The sequence below is a fragment of the Mirounga leonina genome, unplaced genomic scaffold (genome assembly GCF_011800145.1).
Source record: "Mirounga leonina isolate KUSES-001 unplaced genomic scaffold, KU_Mleo_1.0 Mir_53, whole genome shotgun sequence".
Taxonomy (NCBI): Eukaryota; Metazoa; Chordata; class Mammalia; order Carnivora; family Phocidae; genus Mirounga; species Mirounga leonina.
This window is the reverse complement of record NW_023270807.1, coordinates 101482998-101510411: the sequence shown is the minus strand read 5'-3', so window position 1 is coordinate 101510411 and position 27414 is coordinate 101482998. Positions and strand designations below refer to the sequence as shown.

Sequence of the window (27414 nt, the reverse complement as noted above, 5' to 3'; positions counted from 1 at the left end):
AATAATGCAATATATGTTAAGAAAAAAAAAAAAAGAAGAAGAAGAAGAAGGTAGCAGGAGGGGAAGAATGAAGGGGGGGGAATCGGAGGGGTAGACAAACCATGAGAGAGGATGGACTCTGAAAAACAAACTGAGGGTTCTAGAGGGGAGGGGGATGGGAGGATGGGTTAGCCTGGTGATGGGTATTGAGGAGGGCACATTCTGTATGGAGCACTGGGTGTTATGCACAAACAATGAATCATGGAACACTACATCTAAAACTAACGATGTAATGTATGGGGATTAACATAAGAATAAAAAAAATTTTTTTTTAATTAAAAAAAAAAAGGAAAATAAAGTGGTAGGAATACATCATGCTTATGGCCCTGCCTGGGTTTAAAATACTGATTTCATGATTTTTTTTTTTCTGTGTAAAGAGAGGGTTGGACTAAATGAGCACCATAATTCTGTCCAGATTTAAAATCATTGGGTAGGTTTCACATACAGAGAAAAAAGCATTAGGTTGCTATCAGGAATTCTTTGTAGGATTTTGTTCAATGGCGCCTTCTGATATTAGAAGGGAAAACCATCCCCCTACTTAATGGGAAAAAAATGTTGGAACATGCTTTTAGCAAGCATCACAAAAATAGCCATTTCCCATAAAACTAAAAGAAGCAGCCTGGGGACATAATCTAAGATTAAAGCATTGTCACAACTAACTATAAAAGTATTACAAGGAATTAACAAACCAACTGCCAAGTAAATCGATCACTGATAGAAGACATCCGGTCAATTTTTCTGCATACTATAGTGCGTAAAACTTGAGCTCCAGAGTCCAACCTGTAGATATAGAATCCCTCATCCTCCATTACTGAATTATTACCAGCTGTGTGATCGTGGGCAAGTCACCTGCCCTCTCTCACTCTTAGTTTCTTTATCCAAGAGATTAGAGTAATATCAGTACCAGCCTCTTACGGTTGGTATAAGGATGCAACAAGATCTTCCACCTAAGGCTTTCAGCAAGGTCTGGTGCTCTATGCTCAGAAAATGCTAGCAATTGGTATTATTAAAGTCATTTCTCTGATTCTTAACAACCTACCCTCATTTGCTTAATTCAACAGTTTGGCTCTATAAATTATCGAGCAGTTATTCTGTGGAAAGAACTGTCCTGGAAATGTAGGGAGTATCCTGGAAATGTAGGGAGTATCAGGGAACAAGATCTGGCTTCGCTTCACAGCCTCTCCTGCCCTTCTTTGCCTGGCTAAATCCTCTTTCCATTAAACCCTTTGGACCTCTGCATTCATAGATGGGGGCCCTCCATCAAGTTTTCCTAGTAGTCTCTTCTCTGTGACAATTCTTATTCCATTGTTTTTTAATTGTCTCTACATTTATCATCCTCATTAGTTTATCAGCAACTTGACCACAGATAAGATGTCTGATCGCTACAGCTACCAGAGAAGTCAGTACATGAGTAACATTTAATAAAACCTGCTGAGCGAGTAAATATATCCATTAATAAATAACTCTATTAAATTACTCTAAACTATAAAATTAATAAAATTCATAGACAAGTTTACCTGCAACCATCATGAAAGGCATTCTATGGTGATTTCCATAATGGAAGTACCCAGAAAAGTTGCCATGGGCTCACTATGAACATGTGAGAGAATGCTAGGTGGAAAACCCAGCTGGTCGAGGTTGACATTTGAGCTGACCTTGACTTCTGGCCTAACAGAGATGGGACAAGAAGAAAAAAAGGTTCACATTAGAGATGGAAATGAGTGTGAAGAAGTGGGAAAGTGCCATTTAAATAAGGCTTTGAACAGGAGCTTCATGGATGAGAGGAGGAGTTTAGTCTGAATCAAATTACAAGGGCTTTGAATGCCACACAATGGAATATGCATGTATTCTGTGACTAGTGAGAAACCTCTGAAGGGTTTTAAGCAGAGGAAAGATCAAATCAAGTATACACCTTGGGGAGCAAATTGAAAAATCAGAGTTTGAAAGCTTGAAAGCTGAAAAGCCGGTCGGAACCTATTGCAGCAATAGTAGAAAGCTGGCCATATGTATAGAACAGAGAGAATGATGTGAGAGACATTTGAGAAGAAAATTCTTGTCTGTGTGTTTTAAGATGTTATAAATGACCGATACTGCATTTCCAGGAACTATAGCTATTTAATATAAAAACACTAGAACCTGTGAACACTTCTCCAGGTTACCTGATAAGTTTGCTAGCCATTTCTCAACATCAAAAGCAGACTTCTTAGAACAGGGTTGGACTTGTTATAGAAAAGCAACTTTGGGAGGGGAGGTGGCGCACCTGGCTGGCTCAGTGGGTAGAGCGTGCGACTCTTAATCTCCAGGTTGTGAGTTCTAGCCCCATGTTGGGTGTAGAGATTACTTAAAAATAAAATCTTTTTTAAAAAAAGGAAAGAAAAGAAAAGCAATTTTGGTTTCATCAGTCACAACTACCGAGCACTAGAAACAAAAAAAAAGAACCAGAAAGCCCATCACCATTGGGGTGCTAGTCCCTCAATGTGTGGGGCCTAGAACTTATACTGCAAGTCCTGTGGGCACTCGAGGAGACCCATGTTCACTTCTGAGCCAAGGAGTTGTGTTTATCCATGTTCTGAGATTTCAAGGACATGTTTTCAGCTCATGACTCTGGGCAGTCACGTGAGGAAATGAGCAGCCATGAGAACTGAACAATGTGTAAAAAGCCTCACCAAATTGCGCCCTGGGTATTCATGCCCATTTCCCTTACCGATAAAGGAGTCTTCTAAAATGCAAAATGTGGGGGGAAGGGAGGCCTGGGCAGGGGGGGCAGGGGGAAGCATTCAAAACAGCACACATTCTCTTTGCTGAAAAAAATTCTGTAAATACCTCATGACAGAAAGAGTACAGGAGGGGAGCTTTAACTACGTCTTGCACATCAAAGACTCCAGGACACTTTCCAAACACGCAACTGGAAATTTAATGCAACCAATTAACTGTACTGATATTTAGGGCTTTAAAGTTGTATAAACAATGCTAGAGTCTGGTGTGTGGCAACTATCAGAATTAAAGGAAAAAGAACCCTGGGGTGGGGGAGGGGGGAGGGGTAAAGGCGTCAATCACCACTGATTATCTAAACCCTCAACAAAAGTCTACATCCTCAAGGCTAACCAGCGTAGGTGTGTGTGTCCTAATATTCTTCTTCAATGTGTCTACTTTGCATCTAGTCAACATCCAATGCACCTTGCCTACTTCAAATCTTCTTTGGGAAAGATGATGAGGAGAAATTAATGTTACTGTCATCCTTCTTCTCAGCATGCCGTTTACCCTCTGCTTCTGAGACCCATGTGGGCCTGATGAACTGAAGATGTGGAAGTCAGGCCAACCAGGGTTCAAACAGTCCTCCAAAGGGTGAACACAGCAAAATCCCCTGGGTGATTCTGAAGTCATCCTTGATTCAAATGTGCAGCCAGGGTTGAAAATCCACTTTTGCAGATGCACTAGAATGTTAGCTTCTGTCCGTCTTCCTTCTCCGTGTTCCTGTTTTCCAAATCACAGAGAAACGCCTTCCTTGCCCTCTGTCCATCATGGCCTCTCCATAAACTGCTTACCTCAACTTCAACTATTTCCCTCTCTGGGACTGCTCCAGTCCACAGTACTTAATATCCCTCACTCTTTTTATTGACTTACTTATTTTTACTTATTTGGAGTTTATTACAATTGCTTTGTTCTGTTTTTCTAGCATAGCACCTGGCACAGATTAAGCATTCCAAGAAAAATTAGCTTCCTGCTTCCTTTAGGTTGGAAAATTTAACTTCTACTCACAATAGGGTATTAAAGTTGGTCCCTTGAAGGCAAAATAAACAAATATAGGGAAGTCACATACATTCCAGACTCTTAAAGAGCGCTTATATTCACCTTCTTCAGTGTAGAGTTGCCAATTCCCTCCTAAAGGAGTTATAAAACTAATGGCTTGCTATGTGCCAGGCATGTTTTAAAAGCTTGATGTCTATGAACTCATTTAATCCTCACAACAACTGAAAGATGTAGGTCCTACTTTGATTGGCATTTTACAGATGAGTAAACTGAGGCACAGTGAGCCAGAGATTACAACTAGGCAGGAGTCAAGTCAGAAACATAAGCTGCCTGCCTCCCAAACCTGTGCTTAAGTCACTCTATTACAAAAAAGCAATTCTCATTATTTGTGGTAGTTATGACTTTCAAATTTCCACAAACAGTAAATTAGTGAATACTAAACCACTGCTCCAAGGGGAAATACAGCCCTGTACTTCTTACAAGCCTCTGATCATACCATCTCCACCAACCAAATACATAGCCTCATTTCATGTGTGTTTCTGTTTAAAGATATCTTATTTAACATATATTATTGACTCATTAACATTGAACTCACAGCCAACAGCATTATAACTCATGCCCAAAGTTTATCTAACACACGTGTCTTCTACAGCCTTGATCAGACACGTCACAGGCTTCTGGCACTCAGGAACATTAGCCAGCACTTCTGCATTAGGCTTGGAAGTCATTTTCAACAGCAAAGTCACCAACAAAAAGCAAAAAAACAAAACGTGGCACTACACAGACTGAACAGGACACTTGTTTATAGTAGAAGAGCTGACACAAGAAGGCAGAGTATCACCTTGTTTGACCTCAGCCGGGAGCACGCATGTCAGATGACTCAAGTTTTTCACCACTCTGCCCATGTCTGCGAGTGACTGAGGAAGTGCCATGAGTCCTGACTGGGGGGTTACCAATAAATTTTAGCAAGGAGGCAAATTCGTAAATATGGAATCTGCAAATAATAGGAATCAACTGTCCTTGGGATAGCCAATGGACTCCTTTCCACTTTTATTCCTGGGGGAGGGGGTTCACAAATTCCCCACATTCCTCCAGTCCCATCTAAAGATCCACTGCTGGGGTGCCTGAGTGGCTCAGTCGGTTAGGCATCTGCCTTCGGCTCAGGTCATGATCCCGGGGTCCTGGGATCAAGCCCCGCCCGCATCGGGCTCCTTGCTCAGCGGGGGAGACTGCTTCTCCTTCTCCCTCTACTGTTCCCCCTGTTTGTGCTCTCTTGCTCTCTCTGTCAAATAAATAAAAAAAATCTTAAAAAAAAAAAAAAAAAGATCCACTGCTGAATCACCATTCTCCCAGTAAGCAACCTGAACGAGTCAGTGTGACTGGTGCTTCCTGCCTACCACCAGCCATTCACTCAGCTAAAAGCTGCTCAGGACATCCATGTGCCATGCCCTTTGCTAAGAGCTGAGAGAAATGCAGTGAACAAGACATGGTCTTGGACCATGTTTGGACCAGTGCTCAGGGATTCCTCCTATTAGAAATCAAAGAGAGTTCCAAAGGTCCCAAGAGTTTTTCGGATAACTACAGAAAGTAACTTCTCAATGTAACAAAATTGTATCTTGTACTCAAATTAGAAGGTACATTCTTTCTCTGTGAATTGCTTGAAATGTTCCTGCAGAAATAAATACAACCATTCGTAAGATTGTATTGAGCTCGTTCAAAATTTCATGAAAATAACAGATGAAACAGGTCAGTAAAGAAATAAACCAGAAAGGGTGTAAGAAAAAATCTGGGAATATGCAGATGGAGCAACTAAAACAGGAAAAAAGAAAAAAGCAGCAAGCAAGCAAGCAAGCTTGATAGGAGAAAAGAAGCCAAAAGGAGTTTAAAGACCATTAGAAAATAATGCAAAGAAAAAAGAAAATACGAGAATGGACAACTACTAAAAAAAAAAAAAATCAGAGGAAGTATGCCAATGTAAAAATTACTATTTCTAACATCATTTAGTTGCAGGAAATTAAAAGAAAATTGTCTTTTACTTTCAGGGTCTTAGAAAAAAATCTCAAGTCTTTCTATGAGTAAAGTGAGTCCAGTTGCCAAGAAGACTGCCCAGGAAGTAATACCCAGCACACTCGCACCGCTGTGGGGAACAGGCAGGAGCCCCAGCCCGAGGGTGCAGCCTGGGAATGGGAGCATGGAGCCGGAGGAGGCTCTGGGACCAGACAGCTCTGGAGCTTTCCAGCTCAATGGACGCGAGAATCTGAACACTATACTGCGGAGGCCATTCACTCCCCACCCTAGGAACTGACAACATTTGGGAAACTCTCAAAAAACAAGAACCCCATCTGAGTTTATCCAGGACTTATTTGGATATCTAGTCCCGAACGTTTCTTAATTAGCTTTTTTTTTTTTAAAGATTTTATTTATTTATTTGACAGAGAGAGACACACCGAGAGAGGGAACACAAGCAGGGGGAGTGGGAGAGGGAGAAGCAGGCTTCCTGCTGAGCAGGGAGCCTGATGTGGGACTCGATCCCAGGACCCTGGGATCATGACCTGAGCCGAAGGCAGTCGCTTAACCGACTGAGCCACCCAGGCGCCCTCTTAATTAGCTTTATTAGCTTTAAGTAAACTTCTATAATTTTCCCAAAGCATAATTCACAGAAAGTAGAAAATTACAAGACAAAGCAGCGTACTATCTCACCCACAATAACACATTTCATTAAAGTAACTGTTATGGGAGCAGACTGGGGGACCCAATTTTGTCCCTCCAAGAAGGAGAAACCAAAAAAAAACTCCAGGCTTGTTTGGAGTTTTCTTTTTAAATTTTCTGTGTAGTACTTATTAGATTTATGGTATGAATATTACTGATAATATCATTATTGATGTTTTGACTATTTCTTAAATTATAACTACACAAAAATACGTGAAGTACATTAAAAGGATTTCATTTCTGCATAGTATAAACATCTTCAGGCTCTATAACAGGCATCCAGAACTACTACCCACCCCAACTGACGCCAGTACTTTTTTTTTTAATTTTATTTTATTGTTATGTTCTTGCCAACACCATCACCATCCTCATCCTCACCACCACCATCACATCACGATTCCTCCTTCACACCATCGTATCACTTACGAGTGTCAGTCATACCCTTTCTTATTTGAGCTAGCTTCTTGAAATTATTACTTTACCAAACTATGTAAAATTTCGTCAGTTGGGACCAAAGTAGTTGTCTTTTCTATCTTTCTTAATAGGGTGTAAACATGCACACGTGACTGAAAGTGTTGTCAATTAATGCGAAGCTTCCCTCATAATTCCTAATAACGTTCTCCAAGGTGCAGAAGCTCAGGAATTAGGATTTCTTCCCTCCTTAGATCAAAAATATGATTCTTCGCCTCCAGCCCACTGAAGTCCTCAGATTTCAGAGGGCAGCAGGGGGGTAATGTTTTACAAGTGGAGCAGGGAACAGCTTAAATGTACCTTTTTTGAAAAAGGGCATTATCTGTCAATGCATTGGCAGAGTTTAAAGTATAAAACAAAACGATTTGATGGCTTTGATGGGCTGCCTGCTTTCAATGAAATCCCTCACAGTTTCACTTTGGTTGGTTTGTGTTCGAGTGGCTGTATTTTGGGGATTTATAAAGCATCTTTCTCTGGAATGTGCAACTTGGTTCTAAACAGTTGTGGCCATTCTGTGTTTTCCTTCTTCAAAAAGCAAACAGAGTCTTGGGATTAAGCTAAATGACTAATTTGTCCTATCCATTCAATGTATCCTGGAAAAGCAGGGAACACACTTTTAGCATGTTGTTCCTCTCACTGGGTTCTTCTAAAGTTACATTAAAAATAATACTGATGTCAAAGGAAGGAGTCAGATGTATTCGTTTTGTGCTGAGTGTGTATTTTAGAAAAAATGTAATTATAATTTGTATATTTCCTCATGTAAAACTATTTTCACATAAGCAGGGTTTTGATTTTTTTAATGTATCTATAAATAAATGTTATTTATGATAACCTAGGCTGCAAATAAATGTTGCAGATGGTGATAAAGATTTTATTTAAATTTCACTTCCACAGAAAATGATTTCACATGATCATTAATTTATATTTGTAATGAAACTCCTGACCACTTAAATCTGTTCTTTCCTACTATCTTTTAGCTTACAGAAGCACTGGAATGAATATTAATATGTGAAAGAAATAATGAAATGCTGAATCCTTGTGTAGTTATGTACTGCTTTCCTATACACTATCCCACTTGACAAAATTATTACTACGTTATCATTAACAGAAAGTGTGTCATCTTTTATAGTTTTTCCTGATATCTGTTGTTCCTGTCATTGTTGATTTCTTGCCCCTGTCTTTTATGTTCTTAAAACAATAAGAAACCCAAATGCTAAACCTGAATTTTCCCATATTAGGAATGTCATATCCTAAATATATTTACAAAAGCAATCCAAGGATCCATATTACCTGAGTGCAAGAAAGAAGATTATAATAAGTGGTAATTATCCTGCAGGGGCTTTCTACCAAACAAGCCACATGGAGTAGGTGAAAATGAAATGGGGATTCAAGATGTGAATCCATTTTTCAACCTAAAATACACTCAGTCCCAAGGCAATATGTGGCTCCTTCAACTACTCTTAGACCAACACAAAATGTCAGGTCAACAGTAACAACTTAAATGAATGAAAGTAAGAACAGAAATAAAGGGTGCTAAAATATCACCTAAACACAAGGAAAGAATTACTGGAAACTTGCAAACTAGCTATTCAAATCTCTCCCTAGAAATAAGCCTTATTTAAAGTTGAGAAATCGTTTTTAAATGATACCCAATGATCGCACTACTCATTCAAAATATGCATACAGCCAGCAGAAAAATTACTAAGACATTGATTTTGATGCTAAAGATCTGTGTGTATGTGCAGTTTGGCGGGGAGAAGTGGGTAAAATTTAGCTTTTAAGAATACTGAGTAGTAAAACTGAAATGAACACAGAGCACTAAATACTTAATTTGAATTTTTAAAAACATGGTGGATATAATATGTTTCATTCTTTAGTTTTATTCAAACCTCCTAAATCGTTTGAACACTCAAAAGGAACTGAGGATAAGATAACTCCCAGGTGCCTTCATCATGAAATTTTAGGTAAGACACATCTTGGAAAGTCACAACTGGCCCGTTTACAAATGTATTCCCTCTCAACAATTTGCTGGGACATGTGACAATCTTTCTCACATTATTGTATGCCCAGAGCAGTTTTATCTATTACATTTCTTTATACATAGATATGGCTGCATATTGTGGCCTTTAGAAGAAAGTAACCATAGTATCTTTTTTTTAATTTTATTATGTTATGTTAATGATGTGAACTTCATGTAAATTCTCTGAACATCCCAGTGGGACATCCAGGTAGACAATCCACGTGACGGCACCATGTTACAAATGGAAAAGTTAAGAATCAGAAATAATAAACTTTAATCTAACTGACCTGAAGACACCAGCCAATTTATAGGGAGAAAATAATATAACGACAATCAAAATACCTTTTTGGTCTGTGTAGCTGAAACAACTAGCCACTTTCCTAAATTTTGTGTTTCGTACCAAGCATAACATGTTAGGCCACTAATTTTCAAACGTCTATGGTAAGAAATACATTTTACATCAGAGTCGGTGCGTATAAACGTATATAATTAAAACAAATTTTCAGGAAACAAAACCTACCCTTACTAAATATTATGCCCTGTGATACTTTCTATTATATTCTTTTCCATTTTATTCCTTAAAAAAAAATGTTCCAGACTCACTAAGCGATTTCATGATCCCCTGGATCATGACAAGCAGTTTGGAAACACTGCTTGCAACCCCCAAAACTTTAGTAACTACTGAAGATAACGGAAGGTTTCTAAAAGTGCCTGATCAATTTTTTTTTCTTTCTACCCAGAGTTATTCAGACAGGAAAACTGAGAGGGCAAAATAAATAACATCTGTCCACTTGAAACAACAGTTATAAAGAGCCATCTCTTCCTCCCTGGTTACTCAGAGGCACGATTCAAAGCAAAGAGTAAGGATGTTATAGGAAATAAATTACAAAGAAAAAATCCTTCTAAAACTAAGTTTCCACATGGAAACGCATGTGTATGAGTTCTTAACTTTATTATTAAAGTTCCATGTCATTTTTTTCATTATTCTAAATATATTTGAATACCATCTAATGCAAAAAGTTTAAGATGGGGCATGTTATAGTAATGTTATTTGCCACTGGGATGATGAGCAATTTTGAATTAAATGTGGTCTCCTCTTTATTTGACCATGCTCACTTTGTAATTATTAGCAAGTCAGTAAATAATCCGCTGAGGAGCAGTCTCATTAGTACCCATTGAAATTCAGTAGGATTAATTTGCAATAAAAGAACTGAAAATTAAATGAAAAAGAAAATAGTTTCCGGAGTCCACCATAAGGTTATGGAATTCACATCATACCAAGTGCCTTCCTTCACATCAAGGAGTTTAAAAGGTTGTGTGAATAAGCCTTAATCGTTATATTTTGTTCTAACACTTCAAAAAAAAAAAAAAAGTGAGCAGAATAAATCCCTTTTCTTTCCACTTTAACCCTGAATTAAAACAAGTAAAATTAATTTGAAATATGCCAACTTTCTAAAGTTTTGTTCATTCTTTGTCTTTTAAGTAATAACTCAGTCTGAACCTGTTTGGCTGTGGGATGCTCTAAAATCCTTTGAGGAGGCTGAAGGATATGGGATACGTTCAGATACCCCAAGAGTATGCCCTCCAGTATCCTCTGGGCCCAACCTGCACCTTCTTCCTGTTTCTTCTGCTGTATCTCTGGAACTAGAACACTGAATAGGAAATGGTCCACAGCGGGCAATGCAGAAGGGTCCAGGTGAGGGAGGGAGGCAAGTCCAGACACCAGTGTGCAGTCTGGCTGTGCCTAACTCAGCACCCAGCCACGTGGGCGCCCTGAGAACTCCCAAACCCACCCCAGAGTACAGGTGGCCGTTAGGTGCCTAGGGCACAAGTGTTCATCAGTATCACCCACCTAAGCCCTCCCCCGGTCCATCAGGAAGAGAACACAGAAACTGTCAAAGGGGTAGTAGGAGAAGGGAGGGGAGGAAAGTATAATCCTTGGGGTTTGGGGATGTAAGGACCCAAAACACTGGCCACTTAAGTCACAAATGCGTTTCTGTATGTCCTGGACTCCTAACACTTCTACAGCGACTAAAAGGTGCACAGCCGAGCTGACCCCGCACACCGTTCCCGGGGCACGCTCTGCCGGTAGGCCAGAAGGTAATTTAGCTGGCACGAGGGTTATTTCAAAACACTCTTCCATATGGCGTGTTTTAAACTCACAAGACACCTATAAATTTTCGGCTGTCAGAAGTCATATGCCAGCAATCTGCTCCAACACGTACCCAGCCAGATAACTCAGAAATCAGAAACTCATTAAGACATTCAATTCCTCTATTGCTCTTTGGAGGAGAACAATTCAATCCCAAAGCCTTGAACTTGGGATGGAGAGAAAGGAGGGAAAGTAGGCGCAAGCACTGCTTGCTAAAACAAACAAAATCATCGTCATCCTAATAATAGCGTGCATACCTCCAATCAGAAATTGTAGATGAAAGGAAATCTTGCGAGCACATTAAAACAATTTCAATTAATAATAATAATAATAATAATAATAATAATAATAATAATAAAACTCTGAGCTTCGCTAACCAACCCTACGCACCTCCAGCCTTAAATACCAAGACGGGACATTCAGTAGGGACTCCAAGAGCTTTGTGTTTATTTGCTTTGGGGTGTTCCCTCCCACACACAAATAACCGCCGCTTTGTACGATTTCCCAAAATGAGCTGGGAAGCCCATGGGTTTTCGGATCTGCCGCTTACGCAGATGGTAGGGGGGAGAGAACAGAATCTTCTTTAAGCGGCCAGGCGAGGGAACTTGGCTCTCGAAAGCAAGATCCACAAATCCTCCCCCCACCACGCCACCCCACGCCCCGGCCGGGCCGCGAGTCACGCGGCTCCTGCGGCCGGGCTGCCGGCTGCGCAGCCCCGCGGCCTGCGGCCTCCCGCGAGCTCCCCCGGCCGCGCGGGGCCCCCTCGCCACTCCCGCCCGCCGGGCGCGCGGCTGCCACCCCGACGTGGCGCGGCGGGCGGCGCGGGTACCTGTAGAAAGCGGGAGGGCCGGCCTCGCGCACCGCATAGCCGCTCGGGTCGTTCTCCAGGTAATAGGGCACCTGCTGGCCGTGGGGGTGCAGGAAGGGCGAGAGCTGAGGCGGCGGGTGCAGCAGCACCAGCGGGCTCGGAGACACGCTGTTGAGCGGCGGGAAGCCCCCCAAGCCGTTGGCGCCGAACGCCGCCGCCTCGGACCCGGAGCCGTAGGCGACGCCGGACTGGCCGTAGACGGGCGCGGAGGCTGCGGGAGCGGCGTTGAAGTCGCACGCGCCACCCTCGGGATAGTTGTACACGGCGGGCTTGCTGCTGTCCACGTATACCTCGCCCAGGGGCCGCTCCAGGGGGATCTTGAGCTGCGGGCGGTTCAGGGTCTCCAGCTCGGTGCCTTGGATTTGATGCACCAGGGCCATTCCGGACGCTTTGGCGTGGAGGGTCATGGTCATGGCCAGTGGCCGCGGGCAAGGCGCGCACCGTCTCCCCGCGCGGCAGAGGGCTCAGCAGCCGACCGGCCACCTGGAAGAAGAGCACAGCCCGCTGTTAGAGGTGGCGCAGCGCATGTCCCGCCACCGAACGAGTTCTGGCCCTGCCTCGGGAGCCGCCGGTCCCGTGGAGCGCGGCGGCCAGACGCGATCAAGGGCAGCCGGGCGCGAGTGCGCTCAGCCAACTCCCGGGCTCGGAGTCTCCAACTTTAAGTACCGATCTCCCGCGCTCATATGCATTACAAAGGTACTGGAAGCCGGCCAGGGGCTGTTGCCTTGCACTGACATTGGTTTAAACATCACTCCAGGCGCAACTCGTTTTGGAGCGATCCCAAAAAGCAGCTTCCCTGAACTTTACTTTACTCGTCGCTGCTGGATGGAGGCTAAATTTCACTGCCGGAGGGCGGGGGCGCAGAGGGATCTCCTAAAGGTGGCCCGGGGAAGACGAGGTTTAAAACAAACTCGCAAGACTCCTCCAGGGGCCGGCTTTCCCCACCGTGCTGCCTTATGTGCCCCATGCCGGACTCCTATCTATCTCTGTTTGTCTCTCTTTCTGTTTGATTCACTCTCCTAGTTGGCTGGAAATATGTAGTGTGTACATAGAATGACCCTGGGGAGGACCACTCTGTTACTGAGATATGGCAGATAGAATGGGGTGCTCAGTTGCATGTGCAACCAGCCACAGACAGCTATATTTAGCAGCTGAAGGGACTGAGAGGAGACGTCTGGGGAGAAGGGGGGGCGAAGATTCAAGGTGTACCTATAGGAATGGGCTGCACTTTGCCAGCAGCAGAATGGTGCCAGACCTGTTTCCTCGGCGGCAAAACTCCCCCCAAGTGGTCCCTTCCAGCCACGACCTTCTGAGATGCTCCCAGCCTGACTTGTATGTTTGTGTTGGACCACAGTACTGTACTTGCTCCCATTATGAATTCTCATGTGAATGATGATTCACAAAAACCTTTGGTTAGGCACACATGGGTGTTCGCGTCTTCCACAGGTTATGCAACCAAAACTTCAGAAAGCTAAATATGAAATGTGACCTTTTCATACGAAATGTAACCTCAGTTCATTAACCGAATCTTTGGCCACTATGTTACACTGTTGGTCTAACCAACAAATTTTGAAATGCAATGCTCCATTTCTGTTCTTTATTCCTGCGGTTCGACCTGCTCCATTTACTTCACTCTGATATGCAGAATCAAATATTCAGATGAAAAAGGAATAGAAAAAAGTTTTGAACTGAATTAAAATCTAAGCATACACACACAAACAATGTATGTATGTATGCACACACACGAGATATGGTAAATCTACTGTGCACCCACAGTCCCAGAGAGTTTATACTTTTTAATAAACTTCCTTTGCCCCAGCCTAAAAGACTCTGATACAACTATCTGATATGACCATTAATGCTTTGCTTTAATTGCTATCCCAAACACCCAACAGAGTACCTAACAAAATGTTCGTGACACATATAAATGCCACGGTTGCTGTTACTAACAGTAATTTCTTAAAATTTTTTTATACTAATAAGTATACATTTTACCTAGTTCTTATAAGAACAAACAGACCATTTTTGGATACTATGCAGATGTAGTTGGTTTAATATGAAGACAAAATTGAGCTTAGCATCAATAACCATAGATTGTAAGCAAAGAAAGGGTTAAAACACATTAGGTGAATCACAGATATTTCTCTTTATGGCCAGCAACCATCACTTTCCAAAGCAATTTTTTACAGATGATTTCGTTTCCATAAATCACACTTTCAATTTTCAAATGTCTTTTTTAAACACATGCAAAAGCCTTCATGGGGCTCTTAAAAACCTGCACCCGCCAAATTACACATAAATTACACAAAGAATCCTACAAGTCCTGGAAGAAAAAGGAGATACACACATAAAGCCATTGAAAACAACAAATCCTCATCTCCCTGCTAGGATACAGACACTGGCCAGAAAGGTAAGTTGCTTTCTCAAAATGCTAAAGCTACAGAGAAATCAAAACAATCCTACCCTGCTGGATCAAGAGCGTCTTTCCAGAAATGTTCCATGGGCTTGTAGTAGTCGAGGGCTGAGGCAGGGAGAAGGAAGGAAGGAAGGAATGTGCTCGCATGTGCGTGTAGCCCCGTGTGTGAGCGAGGCAGAGCGTGTGTGGATGTGTTTGTGTGTGGAATGGCAGGGATGCGGGAAGCAGCCAGTAGGCAGGGCACTTGGCAGCCCCTCCCGGCAAACACAGCAGCTGGGCTGCTGCGTGGAGCTGGATGAATGGCAGTGGGGAGTGAGGAGAAGCTTGCTCTCTGCTCAGGGAGAGCCGAGTGGTACAGCTAGAGTGATTGTTACTGGGGAGAAACAAAACCCCAGCCCCATTTGCTCCTTATCCTTGGAGCCTGGAAAGTGCCCCATGATTTCTGCTGCCACCCTAAGCAAGAGGGAAAACAGGCTTGCTGTAAATCATAAGCTTATGGCTAAAATAGAATGCCAGTCAAAAGTGTATGGATATCAAGTTTACAAAATGTGACATGGGCGGTTTATCCTGAAGAATATAATTTAACAATAAAAGCCTTCTGGGATACACTTGGATCAAATGCCTTGCTGGCCCCAGTGGGTCCCCCCTCCCCAAGTCTCTGAACAGACACACTATTGCCGTGCCTCCGATTGCACCAGGAAACCAGACTTTGGAATAAATGTTTTGGCATTCTAGGGATGTGTTTCCAGCTGAAATGTAATACTCCTCCACCTCGTTAACCAAACCCACAAACCTTTCCACGAATAGCTCAGTTGACTGCTTTCTGTAAACATACAGAAAAAAATTTATTATTAAAAGCCTGGGGTATAAAGATAAGACAAAGGTGGGTACCTCCGTTTTAAACAGATATTAGGCTTTCTAGTTGTGCTGGCGTTGGTCACGGAGAGTGGGGGGGGGGGTCTCTCATTTCACAGTGGTGCCCTGGATGGATCCACCTGGTCCTCAACTTTTCTCCCAACCATGGTACTAACACACAATAATAAGGTGCTCCGTTTTTGCCCTCACCCAAGGTCCCAGGACACGTGACACCTAGTGGAACCTTTGTTACCAGATATTAGTCATGGCCTTGGGTATTAAATGACTCCAATCACAATGCCAGGAGCGGCCAGTCTCTGGCCCTGGGACCCTATGCAGTTACCAAGATATAATGAGTGGCTCTCCAGAATGGTACAGAGAAAGAAGTAAAAAGTTATATAGAAAAGAGTTAATGTTGTCATATTGCAAATATACATTTCATGCTTTCAAAGACCCCAAACATTGCAATATTGGAGCAGAGAAGGGCTCCCTCCACAATCGGCTGTAAAGACAAATATTGAAAGGACAGTTACCCTTTGTAGGTGACAGTGGTGAATCCTAACTCCTCCTTAGGTCAACAGTGGCCACCCATGCACTAGGCCAGTCCAAAAATGTGGATGTGCAGGACGGAAGAAGGGAAGGCAGGAGAGGGGAAAAAAGAAGGAAGAAAGAAGGAGAAACAAAGGAGACTCCGCAAATAATCTTCATAGATATTGATTATTCTGAGACCAGCAGTCAAGGTTAGTCCACTAAAGGCAATTTTCTTGAATGCTTTCTCTCCAGCATTCTCTTCCCTCTTTCTGGTCAGATTCATCTCCCAGGCCTGGGGACAAGGCTGGGAGAGGTACTGCACCTTGCCAGTTTTCCTTTACTGCTTCTGGCAAACAACCCCCCACCCTGCCCCATGCAGTGGGCTCCCAGCTCTCCCCTCGCCCCTCTCCACGCGGTCACAGGGCACGTGCTCCCCCCACTACCACGACTGCGGGCACTGGGAGGTGAAAAAGGGTCGGATGTCTCTCTCTCTAGTTCCAGCACTGAGTGGACCCCCGGACCCACTTTTCCAGTGTCTCCTGGGCATTTCTGGCTGGCTCAAAATGTGAGTCATCATTCCCTCTCCCACAAACATGACGAGTCTTTCAACTCTGGGCTATGAACAGCATCACTGTCCCTCTGGTCGCGGTTGCTGGATGACAGTCTCTCAGTCTTCTGAGCCAGCTGTCTGCCCTCCCTGCCCACTGCTGAGCATTCTAGATGTGCTCCCTCTCCCTGTTCCTCCACTGTTTCCATCAGGCTTCTTCAGCCCGCATTACCTGACTTGTTGTAAGAGCCTCCTAGGGACCTGTCTGCCTCTTTCTTCCCCTACTTCTTAAATCCTGCTGCTTTTTAGCTCCTGGGTTCTTATTGCTCCAGGATCCATCTTCTGATGACCCGCTTCTACCTTTTCCCCAGATCATAGCTCTCCCAGGGGTTCAGGTCTTCCTCCTGCCCCCGTATCTCCTCCCACCTGTAGCCCCGTGTGGCAGCCAAAACAAAACACCGGAGCTCTGCGCACCCACAGCCTTCCTGATGACATTCTCTCTGCCTACAACCCCTGCTTGGCTGGCTTGTCAGGGGCAAGCACACTCTTTTTCAAGGTCCAGCCCAAATGCCACCACATCCATAATGTCTTCCTTTATTCCCTTTTTAAAAGGAATTTCCTCTCCACTGAACACCAGTGGTGTTCTCATGCATTTATTACATTCTTCCTTGAATGAGTTATTAATATACTTTTTAATCCCCTTGTCCTGCTCAGAAGCTCCTTGAGAACAAGGCCTGCATAGAGTTATTTGGGAACTCACTGAGTGCCTAGCACTGTGCCTGGTCATATCAGGTCATCAAATATTGGCTAATTTATTAATCCAGATACTTAGAAGAATAAAATAGGATCACATCTATCTGATAACTATCTCTAAGAGCTAACTTTCCATGTAACATTCTACCATTTTCAAAAGTGCTTTTGCTAAAAGATTATCTTTGTATCCTCATACCGACTGAGGCCATAAAGTCAAAATTCAAATTCATACAATCTTGAAGATTAAGCCTGCAATTCTTGGCAGCATGACTCACAAGAGAGCTCTGAATTTTTAGTTCGTAACCAGATAATACTATGACCAAACATAGTTTCTTCTCTAGCTCCATTAAAAGCTTTTTACATTTACAAAAACATTATTCCTCCAACAGAAACATGAAAGGAAATAAACGTGGAATTATTTCCAAAACAGCTTATGCTCCTAGAGATGGTTCCTTCACTCCAAAACATGAAGGTCTAGCTGTGTCTAAACTGATCATTATTTTGATTAAAAATTCTCTGTTTGGGGGTGCACCTAGGTGGCTCAGTCAGTTAAGCGTCCCAACTCTTGATTTCAGTTCAGGTCATGATCTCAGAGTGGTGAGATCGAGCCCCACATCGGGTTCCCTGCTGGGTGTGGAGCCTGCTTGGGATTCTCTCTCTCCCTCTCCTGCTGTTTCTCCCCCTCTACCTGTGTGTGCACACGCGCCTGTTCTCTCTCTAAAAAAAAATTAAAATGCTCCATTTGGGAGCTTGTCTTTGTGCATTTATTTGACACCATCCATTTTCCTCCAAAGTAAGAGAAAAATGAAGAATTTCCTTTTAAGTTTCGCTCATTTTAAAAATAATTCAGCCTATTTGTTTTAAGGGTTTTTGATTAGCTCCTAGACTTTTTTCAACTGACCTTTGATTTTTGTTTTATGAGGAGAAACTTATATGCAGTGAAATGTACATATCTTAACTTGTACAGTTGGTGAGTTTAGATATGCTCTTGTAACAACCATCTCAGGGAGGTGATAGAGTACTTCCATCCCTCCAGAAAGTTCCCTTCATGCCCCGCCCTAGTCAACCCCCAACCTGTATAGACAGCCACTGTCCTAATTTCTATCACCATAGATTTATTTTGCCTTTTGGTCCAGAATGTGGACAAATTGGAGCATGTATTTCCAACCAATGACACAACCAGTCAAGTGCTGGGCATGCAGTTTTGCTCAGGCATCGAAGTACAGAGCTAACCTCTCAGTGAGAATTCTTTCCCTGGGGTCAGCTCCTTCAAGGCCACAGAATTTTACTAACACTGGATCCATGGACCTTTTTGAAGTATAACAGGCTTTACATGATCAGATGTTACATAAGCCTGCAAAGATACAACGTAATAAGCCAAGTGCAATCAGTATTCATTAACATGTTCTTAAACAGCCTTTTCTTCCCACTGCCTCTCCAAAAAAAAAATCTTTTTTAATAAAATAACTTAAGGGGCGCCTGGGTGGCTCAGTCGTTAAGCGTCTGCCTTCAGCTCAGGTCATAATCCCAGAGTCCTGGGATCGAGCCCCGCATCGGGCTCCCTGCTCGGCAGGAAGTCTGCTTCTCCCTCTCCCACTCCCCCTGCTTGTGTTCCCTCTTTCACTGTGTCTCTCTCTGTCAAATAAATAAATAAAATCTTTAAAATAAATAAATAAATAAAATAACTTAAAAGCCAAGAATCTAACCCCAAGATCTTTAGTCTCACAAACTCTGGGATTCAGATGCCATTTCCTGGCTTCCTACCCAGGAGTTGATAGAGGTAGTTTGAATTTTGGGTTATCAGGCAGAATGGTGACTCTGTACTGAGAATCAGTAAGTGATTTAGATTTAATTTACCAGTTTAACAGAATTTAGTAACTTTCATCTTACATTTTCTTGAAAAATTTTTAAAAATATTTTAGAATTTTTTCATGTATTTTACTTATACTGCATGTGGCAGAAGCCACGTTAGAAAGTGCTTTCATTGTAAGTGCCATACATGATAAAAGAATTCCAATTATTCCAGTTATTATTACACTGTGTCCCTCTGCCTCGCTTTATCTGCTATGTACTTGAGAAATCTCATTGCCAGCTTAGGGTATTCTCTGTAGAGAGCAACATCCAGACTGGGCCTAAATTCACATTGGTTCAAATAGTCCTATCTAATGTTGAGGAGGGCCTTTGCACGCACACATGCACCCACACACACACACATGCACACACACCTAGTAATCAACCAAGAACCTTGCCCAGTTTCAGAACCAGCCTTAGTCAAATGGTAAAAAAAAAAAAAAAAAAAAAAGGAGATTTGTGCATGTTGAGCCTCTTCAGGTCTTTCTTCCTATTTTGTTACCATACTCATCTGGATAATTGGTTCCGTCCCACTCCCCCTAAGCACCCAGGACCTCCATGCTAGCCAGTGTTTCTCCCTGTTCCCAACCCCCTCAACTACAAACACACTGTGTCAAGGAAGTGACATACTTATGACCATGCCAGGGAATGATTCATTTATTCAGTTGACTCAAAAAGATATATCGATAATACAATGCTATATCAAATATATCTCAATTTAAAAAATGTTGATTACTTCCTATTTACCAGGACCATTTCTAAGCATTGGGCACTATCTTAGTTAGCTCAGGCTGCCATAACAAAACACCATAGACTAGGTGGCTTAAAACAGACATTTACTTTCTTACAGTTCTGGAAACTAGAAGTCTGAGATGAGGGTGCCAGCATGGTCAGACTCTAGTGAGGGTTTGCTTCCTGGCTTTCAGATGGCCGCCTTCTCCCTGTGTCCTCACAGAGCCGATAGAATGTTCTCTTCTTCTTATAAGACCACAGTCCTATTAGATTAGGACCCTACCCTTATGAACTCATTTAACCTTAATTACACCCCAAAGATCCTATTTCCAGACACAGTCACCTTGGAGGTTAGGGCTTCAACATATGAATTTTGGAGAGACACAATTCTGTCCACAGCAACCACCCAAGTATAAGCCATATGAATATCTCTGCCCTCACAGAACTTACCTCTAGGGGTTTAATGTTTAGTCCTATTCAATGATCCTTCCTACTCTGCCACTTCCAAGAGCATCTCTGCCTCTGTACTCAAGTATTGTTATTCCTCCAGATTCATCCCCTAGGCCCTCCTGTCCCTCTGTACTTCTTCCCCGGATGATCTCAACCACTCCTAGGGTTTTAAGTGTCATCTGTACATTGCAGACCTAAAAAATAGATATCTCCACCCAAGATGTCTTTGCTGGCTAGGAGGGCCACATTTCCAGATACCTGTTAGACATTTTTACTTGCATGTTCATTCATTCAATATATATTTGTTGAACACCTACTATGGACTGGCCATCTGAGGTTCAACTTGTCCAAAATTAACTTCTCTTTTCCCCAGACCTACTCTACTTTCTGTCTCCTATCTCAGCAAACGGTATTGCTGTTCATGTAACTGTGTAAGCAAAAAAATCCAGTCTGCAGCCTAGCCATATTTTTTTCACTCTCTGCATTTGACCCATCACAAATCTTTATTTCCAGCTCCCTGACTGTTCTGAGTCTACTCTCTTTTCTCATTCTTGTTACTGTCTTCAGGCCATTCTCTTCTCTCCCAAGCTATGCCTCCAGCCTCTTCCTTTCCCTGTCCACCCTCTACACGGCAAGAAGAGTAATCTTCCTCAACAGTAAAAGAACTTCTCCAGAGTCCCCACCCATTCTCACACAGGTCTTGTGCCACTGCCATATTGAATTCCTTTCAAGTTCCTCTAACCTTCTGGATTCTAAGTCTAAATAGTCACATACGTGATTTACTCTACCTGGAATCTTCTTTCCATTCTTTCATCAGACTTACTCCTTCCTATCCATCCTCCAAGTCTCCCTTGAGACATCACAGCCACCAGGAAGCCTTCCTTGAGCTCCTTGATTTCCTAATGGGTGCTTCTCCTATAAATGCCCATAGCTCCCTAAACATCCCCAGTTATAGCCCTTATCATGCTGTTGGAATTTCCTGTGTATTTCTCTGTATCCTCCCACTGACCCATAAATTCAAAAGAGGCACACAAGGGCTCTCTTTTTCCAAGTCACAAGTCCATTGCCTAGTATAATGCCTGATGTGTAGTTGGCCCCCAATAAACATTGTTTGAAAAATGAATGCTTAAACCCCTCCCAGATATCACATTTGCATTGTTAACTGACTTCCTCAATAACTTAACACAAAAGGAATGGATATAATGGCTATACTTTAGACCAGAGCTTAGGGGAAAGTTTGGAAGCAGATTCATATTTTCCAAATAAATCTGATTTTTTATCACATAACAAGCTATTAGAATCGATGGTCCCTTTATGGGTTATCAAGCCCAATCTCTTCATTGTATTTACAAGAAAACTGTGACCCAGAAAGGCATAGGAGACTTGCAAAAGGTCATATGGCTAGGGGAAATGGACCAGCACCTGGGTCTTCAAATTTAGGATCCATCATGCTTTCTACTCCACCCCAGCAGCTCCGGGTGGATACTGCATTTTTCCCTCTCTTAGTGTGGCCCATGATTAGGATATATCAAATTAAGACATAAACTTGGTGGCTCAGTGGGCTATTCTTAGAGTCTTAGAAATCCCCAACTCTTTGGGAAACACAAGACTGCTTCCACATTCTCAAATCACTGGTAAAGAAATGGGGAGAAGGATTTGAGAAAATAAGTTTAAAACATTGAAACAACTTGTGGTCAAAGAAGTAACTTGCCTTATAACATGAAGAAATGAGTTATGCAACTCCCATTCATTACTCCTCAGAAGAGAGTTCATTTAGGTCTGACTCTTAGGACAATAGCATTTGAATCAAACTTTCTAGCTAAAAACAAAATAAAACAAAAAACAAGCCTTTGAAATCCTTCTTGTATCTGCTAAATTATACAAACTTGCAAATTATAGTACCTTTAACCAAAAAATTCACTGTTTTGATACATTTCAATTATCAAGAGAATCCAATTTGGAAGACTTAAAGGTCCTTTCCGTTTTGCTATGGTACTCCTCAAGAAAACCACTTTATGATCAAAACGTGCTAGCCTTCCTAAAAACCATAGCCTCTTAAAAGAACTGGAAAGATTATTGGGACTCACATTATAAACACTCAGAGATTCGGAAGAATTTAGTGGCAAACTTTTGGCCAGTTCTTGAGTAAAGACATTACTTTCAGTGACATTTGCCAACAGCTTTTTGCACTATGAAAACAAAGAAAGGATAATTCTATGGACTTTTATGCTAAATGCTAATAAATGGCTGAATTGTACAAACTGCAATTTTCCCCCTTTTCTCCACCCTGCCCTTCCCCTCAGTGTTCTGTCCTTAATACATCTCTACCCTTCCTTACCTGCTGGTAAGCTTCTCTCTTCTCTGAAGTCTAATCAACATGGGCCACCCCACTGAGACCCAGAATTCTAAGGTAAAAAAAATGCCTGCTCAGCCAATGGGTTCTCTCTTACATGTGTGTCCTCAACTCCCTCGGCTTCCTTTTCAGCAGCCCCATAACTGATACTCCTTCCTCAACACAAACATCCCAGGGCCCTTTGTGGATGTCAGTGGGGTACCCAGAGTTCAAGCTGAACACCTCCCTCACCTTCCCAACTCCCCATCCCATCAAAACTCCAGTTTGCTCAAGGCCTTAATTTTGGTTTATAGAAATACATCTGATCGTACTAATTTCCATTCTTACCTGACATGCAGGTATTTGAATTTTAAAAAAGGAAATCTTATTAAACCAAAGAAACCTCTACTTGTGGAGGCACAGAAGCATGAAAAGGAAAGCACAGGGCCTGGGAGGAGGTATCTATATGTGAAGCATGTCCCGTGACAGTCTTTCTCAAGAGGTTTGAAAATTCGAAAAGGACAGGACATGAGCTATATCAAACCATCCCTCAGTTAACCCTTGGAGTGCTGCAATGAAGGCATGCCCTTCTTCCTCCCAGGGACAGTCTTTGGTTCTTGCATAAACAATTAATCATCTAATATAAATAAGCACAAGCAGTACCTGGGGCCAAGTTAGGGCTCTGCTGGGTGTGCTCCAGAGCAGTCCAATCAGAGAGACTAACCATTTTCCCAAAGGAAAACTGAAGGTGAGACCATTCCAAATACCTAAGCTTTCACCCCTCCCTACGTCGTGATGCTAGAGACAGAGGAACACAAAGGCACTGAAGTCATGTTCTAAATGCCTGTGTCAAATGTCTCAGAGTTTAAGCCTGACAGTCCCATTCCCACAGGGTCTTCTTTTCATGGAAACACGTGGTCTCGGACTCTTTCTGATGTGATAATTTAGCTTTTTCAAAGCCGGCATGAGAATGATTGAAGTAAATACCGTTTTGCTCATGAATTTGGACATGCTTAGTCTTGAAAATAAATGCTGCATTCATTCAAATGAGTGTTTCCCAATCAGCTCAAATTCACCCTTCACTATATACTTAACATACTTTTCCATCTCTGCCCCCCAGACCGGCTTCCTGTTTTGGGTAATCTAGCATTTGCTGAGTGGTCAGGAGCACTTGCAACCTTGGTTTTATACTCCTCACATCATTTAGAGGAATTTCCATAGAAACTCTGAACCAGAACCTCATGAGTCTCAGCCTTCACTGCTTGGGGGCCTCACTCACAGTGGCTGTGTTGGCCTTGTGTATATTACTCAGGGTTTCATCATCTGTCACCCCAACCCGTATGTGGGGAGGAAAGACGTTGGCAAAGGAAACCAGATTGTCTTAACCTCTCTGTAAACTGGGTTGGTGGTGAGGATTATTTCTGTTCACACCAAGCTAGTGCCGTATGAGCATGATCCCCAATTCTGGAGACTTTTCTTTCAGATCGGTATGATGACAACCAAAACATCCAAACACGCCCTTTCTGTAAAGTTGATTTCTTTACTGATATCTCTACACCTCATCAGTGGCCTAAAGTAAATCTGGATGGTTGTTAACTGAGCGTCTACCATTTGCTTTACAGATATCAATTCACTTTAACATTTTAAGTATAAAATGTGGTTTCTGTGTTAAACTGCCAAAGCTATTTTTAAAGACATCTTGAGAAGATTTCCTCTCATCTCTGCCTGTCACTCACCAATTTCCCCTTTGGAGGCAATGGATGTTAACAGTTTTGTTTTGTTTTCTTTTGTTTTGTTTTGATTGGGGGGGGGTAAAAGAAGAGGGAGAGAGAGAATCTCAAGTAGGCTCCATGCACAGCATGGAGCTGATACAGGGCTCGATCTCACAACCCTGAGATCATGACCTGAGCTGAAATCAAGAGTCTGACGCTTAACCAACTAAGCCGCCCAGGCGCCCTGGATGTTAACAGTTTTTAGATGGGTATTAAGGAGGGCACATGTGGTGATGAGCACTGGGTGTTCTATGCAACTAATGAATCGTTGAACACTACATCAAAAACTAATGATGTACTATGTGCTGGCTAACTGAACATAATAATAAAAATAAATTAATTAAAAAAAAAAGTTTTCTTCCAGAGATGGTTCATGCAGATAGAAGAAACACACACACACACATACACACTCTTCCACATTCTTTTTTAAAAACCCAAATAGTAGCATATATCATGTTTTGTGTCATGTTTTTTGTTTTCTTTAATAATATATCTTGGATAGCTTTCTATTTTGCTACACACACATCTTCCTCTTTTTTATGAATGCATAGTATTCCATTGCACGGAAGAAACATAATTTGTTTTACCAGCTCCCCATTAATGACAATTAAGTTTGCCCCCAGTCTTTTGCCATTATCAACAATTCTACAATTAGTCGATCCTCATGGATGTAAATATGTACAATATCCATTTTAGCAGATGTTGCCGAAAAACACCCTGAATAGCAGCCACACAGTTTGAACCCACACGCCCTCATAAATACGGTGAATCTTTGAACTTTTTGATCTTTCTCAAAATAGCATCTCTATGCAGTTTCAACTTGCACTTTCTTACAATCAGGGAGGCTGGGCATCTTTTCCCATGTTTTAGTATGAATGCCATCTCTACCACCTAGAGGCTGGGTGAATTTGAAGAAATTGAAGTCTATGATCTATATAGTTGCGACAATTTATACCTCAAAATGTTGTTGCAGAGATTAAATGCAATGATAGAAGAAATGCATGTTCTACTTGTTAATTTGCCCACTATTTTTCCAGTAGTTAACAATGACTGGGGCCCCGGAGGCACAAGCTAATAATGCATTAAAGGTGACGGAAGGTGTGATAAAGGCCAGAGTTGTGTGGCCCAAAGGTTTCAGATGAAATAAAGAGCTGTTATTGAAGGCTTGCTTACTACCATTCCAAAATGATAGTTTGCTTAACACAACATCATTGAAATTCAGTACAAATCAGGACTGTTTCCCTGAGGATAAAAAATAACCATGCATAGTGGCACCTTAGGTGTGGAGTAGAACATTAACACCAGAAGCAAGCTATGTAAACTTGAAAAACAGAAACTCACTTATGAATCCAGTGTGTTTTTGGAATGAATTGTTGAAATGTCAGTTTTTACTATTTTACAATGTTTTCAGACCCATTGAAAACTACCCTCTATTGCTCCCAGTGAGGCATTGTACAGTGTATGTAAATATCCATCATCAGATTTTAAACCTTTGTAAATAAGTAGGAGATTGTTAACAAAACTGTGGCTGGGGCGCCTGGGAGGCTCAGTCATTAAGCGTCTGCCTTCAGCTCAGGTCATGTTCCCAGGGTCCTGGGATCGAGCCCCGCACTGGGCTCCCTGCTCAGCGGGAAGCCTGCTTCTCCCTCTCCTACTCCCCCTGCTTGTGTTCCTGCTCTCACTATGTCTCTCTCTGTCAAATAAATAAATAAAATCTTTAAAAAAACAAAAAACAAAAAACTGTGGCTGTCATCTCAGGATGACAGGCTTCCATAAAAATAAAAAGAAATATTTTGAAGCAGACTGTCAATATCAGGAGGTAAGATGCTTTGATATACAATGAAAATGCTTGGAACTCAAATAGCAAATGTAATTTAGAATCCCTCTATGTACAAAATTATCAATAAAGTTGAAACCACAAATCACCCAATTTTCCTTAGTCATATCTTTTAGTCGTTCATTTATATCATATTAATAAATATGACCATTGGATTTGGGGACTGTGGGTTCCAATAAGAGGCAGGAAAACAATGATTGTGATCTTCAACACATTTTTCATGGAAAGAAGAGGTTTTATACTTATGACTAATTTTTCATTGTTTGCAAAAGAAACCAAATAGTTGTTTCTATATTAGAAGGAAACCCAACTGTTACGTATTTACAAGTTTTCTGATAAATAGATAGACATCACAGAGGTTTTATATTGAGAGTCCTTTCCACAGTTAAGTATACTCTATTCCAGATTTTTAGAAATCCAAATAATATCCTCTTCCCCTAATATTTTTTAAAATGTGTTTTTGCATTACAAGTACGTAGAACTAAAATGAACAAATTAACCAAGTAGACTTAATCCTCCATGAGGAATGGGTAGGCAATCTACTACTACAGGATTTGTCACTTTGAACCACATGTATCATTGTAGTGTTGTGTTCCTTTTTTTTTTAAGATTTTATTTATTTATTTGACAGAGAGAGAGATAGCCAGAGAGGGAACACAAGCAGAGGGGGTGGGAGAGGGAGAAGCAGGCTTCCTGATGAGCAGGGAGCCCGATGCAGGGCTCGATCCCAGGACCCTGGGATCATGACCTGAGCCAAAGGGAGACGCTTAATGACTGAGCCACCCAGGCACCCCTGGCGTTGTGTTTCTTACGAGATTTTGAGATCCTGCTGGACCCTTAGCATACTGCCTGGCACATATTTGTACTAAGTAAATATAAGGAAAGAGAATGAATGAATGAATGAGTGAATGAATGAATGAATGAATGAAATTACCCACATTTATTATTTAGTTTCATGTAGATAAAAGGTTACTGTGACACTTTGGCTGTTGTTCTGAATCATATAGCACTTACCAGATATTTATTACTATCTGAACTATCGAACAATATCCATTTCTCAAGAAGTATAGGCAGGGAATACATGTTCTGATCAGCAAATGCCCTGAAAGCCACATGGGTCCAAGTGTCCCAGCCCTGCCAGCATCAGCTCTTTGTAACAGTTACACTAAGTCTCCCCTGAAATTCTTGAGTCCCAACTCAGTCCGCAGCATGGGCTTCTCCTCCTAAGGATCCCTGGGGAACTCTGTAATGACATGACCCAGGGGCCACAGATTCACTACACAGCTGACAAAGTCAAGAAGTATGAATAGGGTGGATCTGAGGGCTCCT

At 42.1% G+C, this 27414-nt stretch overlaps 1 protein-coding gene across 4 annotated transcripts in view; it reads right to left on the bottom strand.

Moving 5' to 3' along the window:
• The window catches only part of ESR1 (estrogen receptor 1), a 387332-nt gene that overhangs the window by 261100 nt on the left and 98818 nt on the right, over positions 1-27414 (bottom strand). For 3 of the 4 annotated variants that reach the window (XM_034991026.1, XM_034991025.1, XM_034991028.1), the window contains exon 2: positions 11971-12492. In XM_034991026.1, the coding sequence (XP_034846917.1) occupies positions 11971-12422 (452 nt within the window). In that variant the 5' untranslated portion in view covers positions 12423-12492. Of the gene's footprint in view, positions 1-11970; positions 12493-14472; positions 14809-27414 lie in introns of those variants that run through there. The other variant, XM_034991029.1, reaches the window with a different exon arrangement.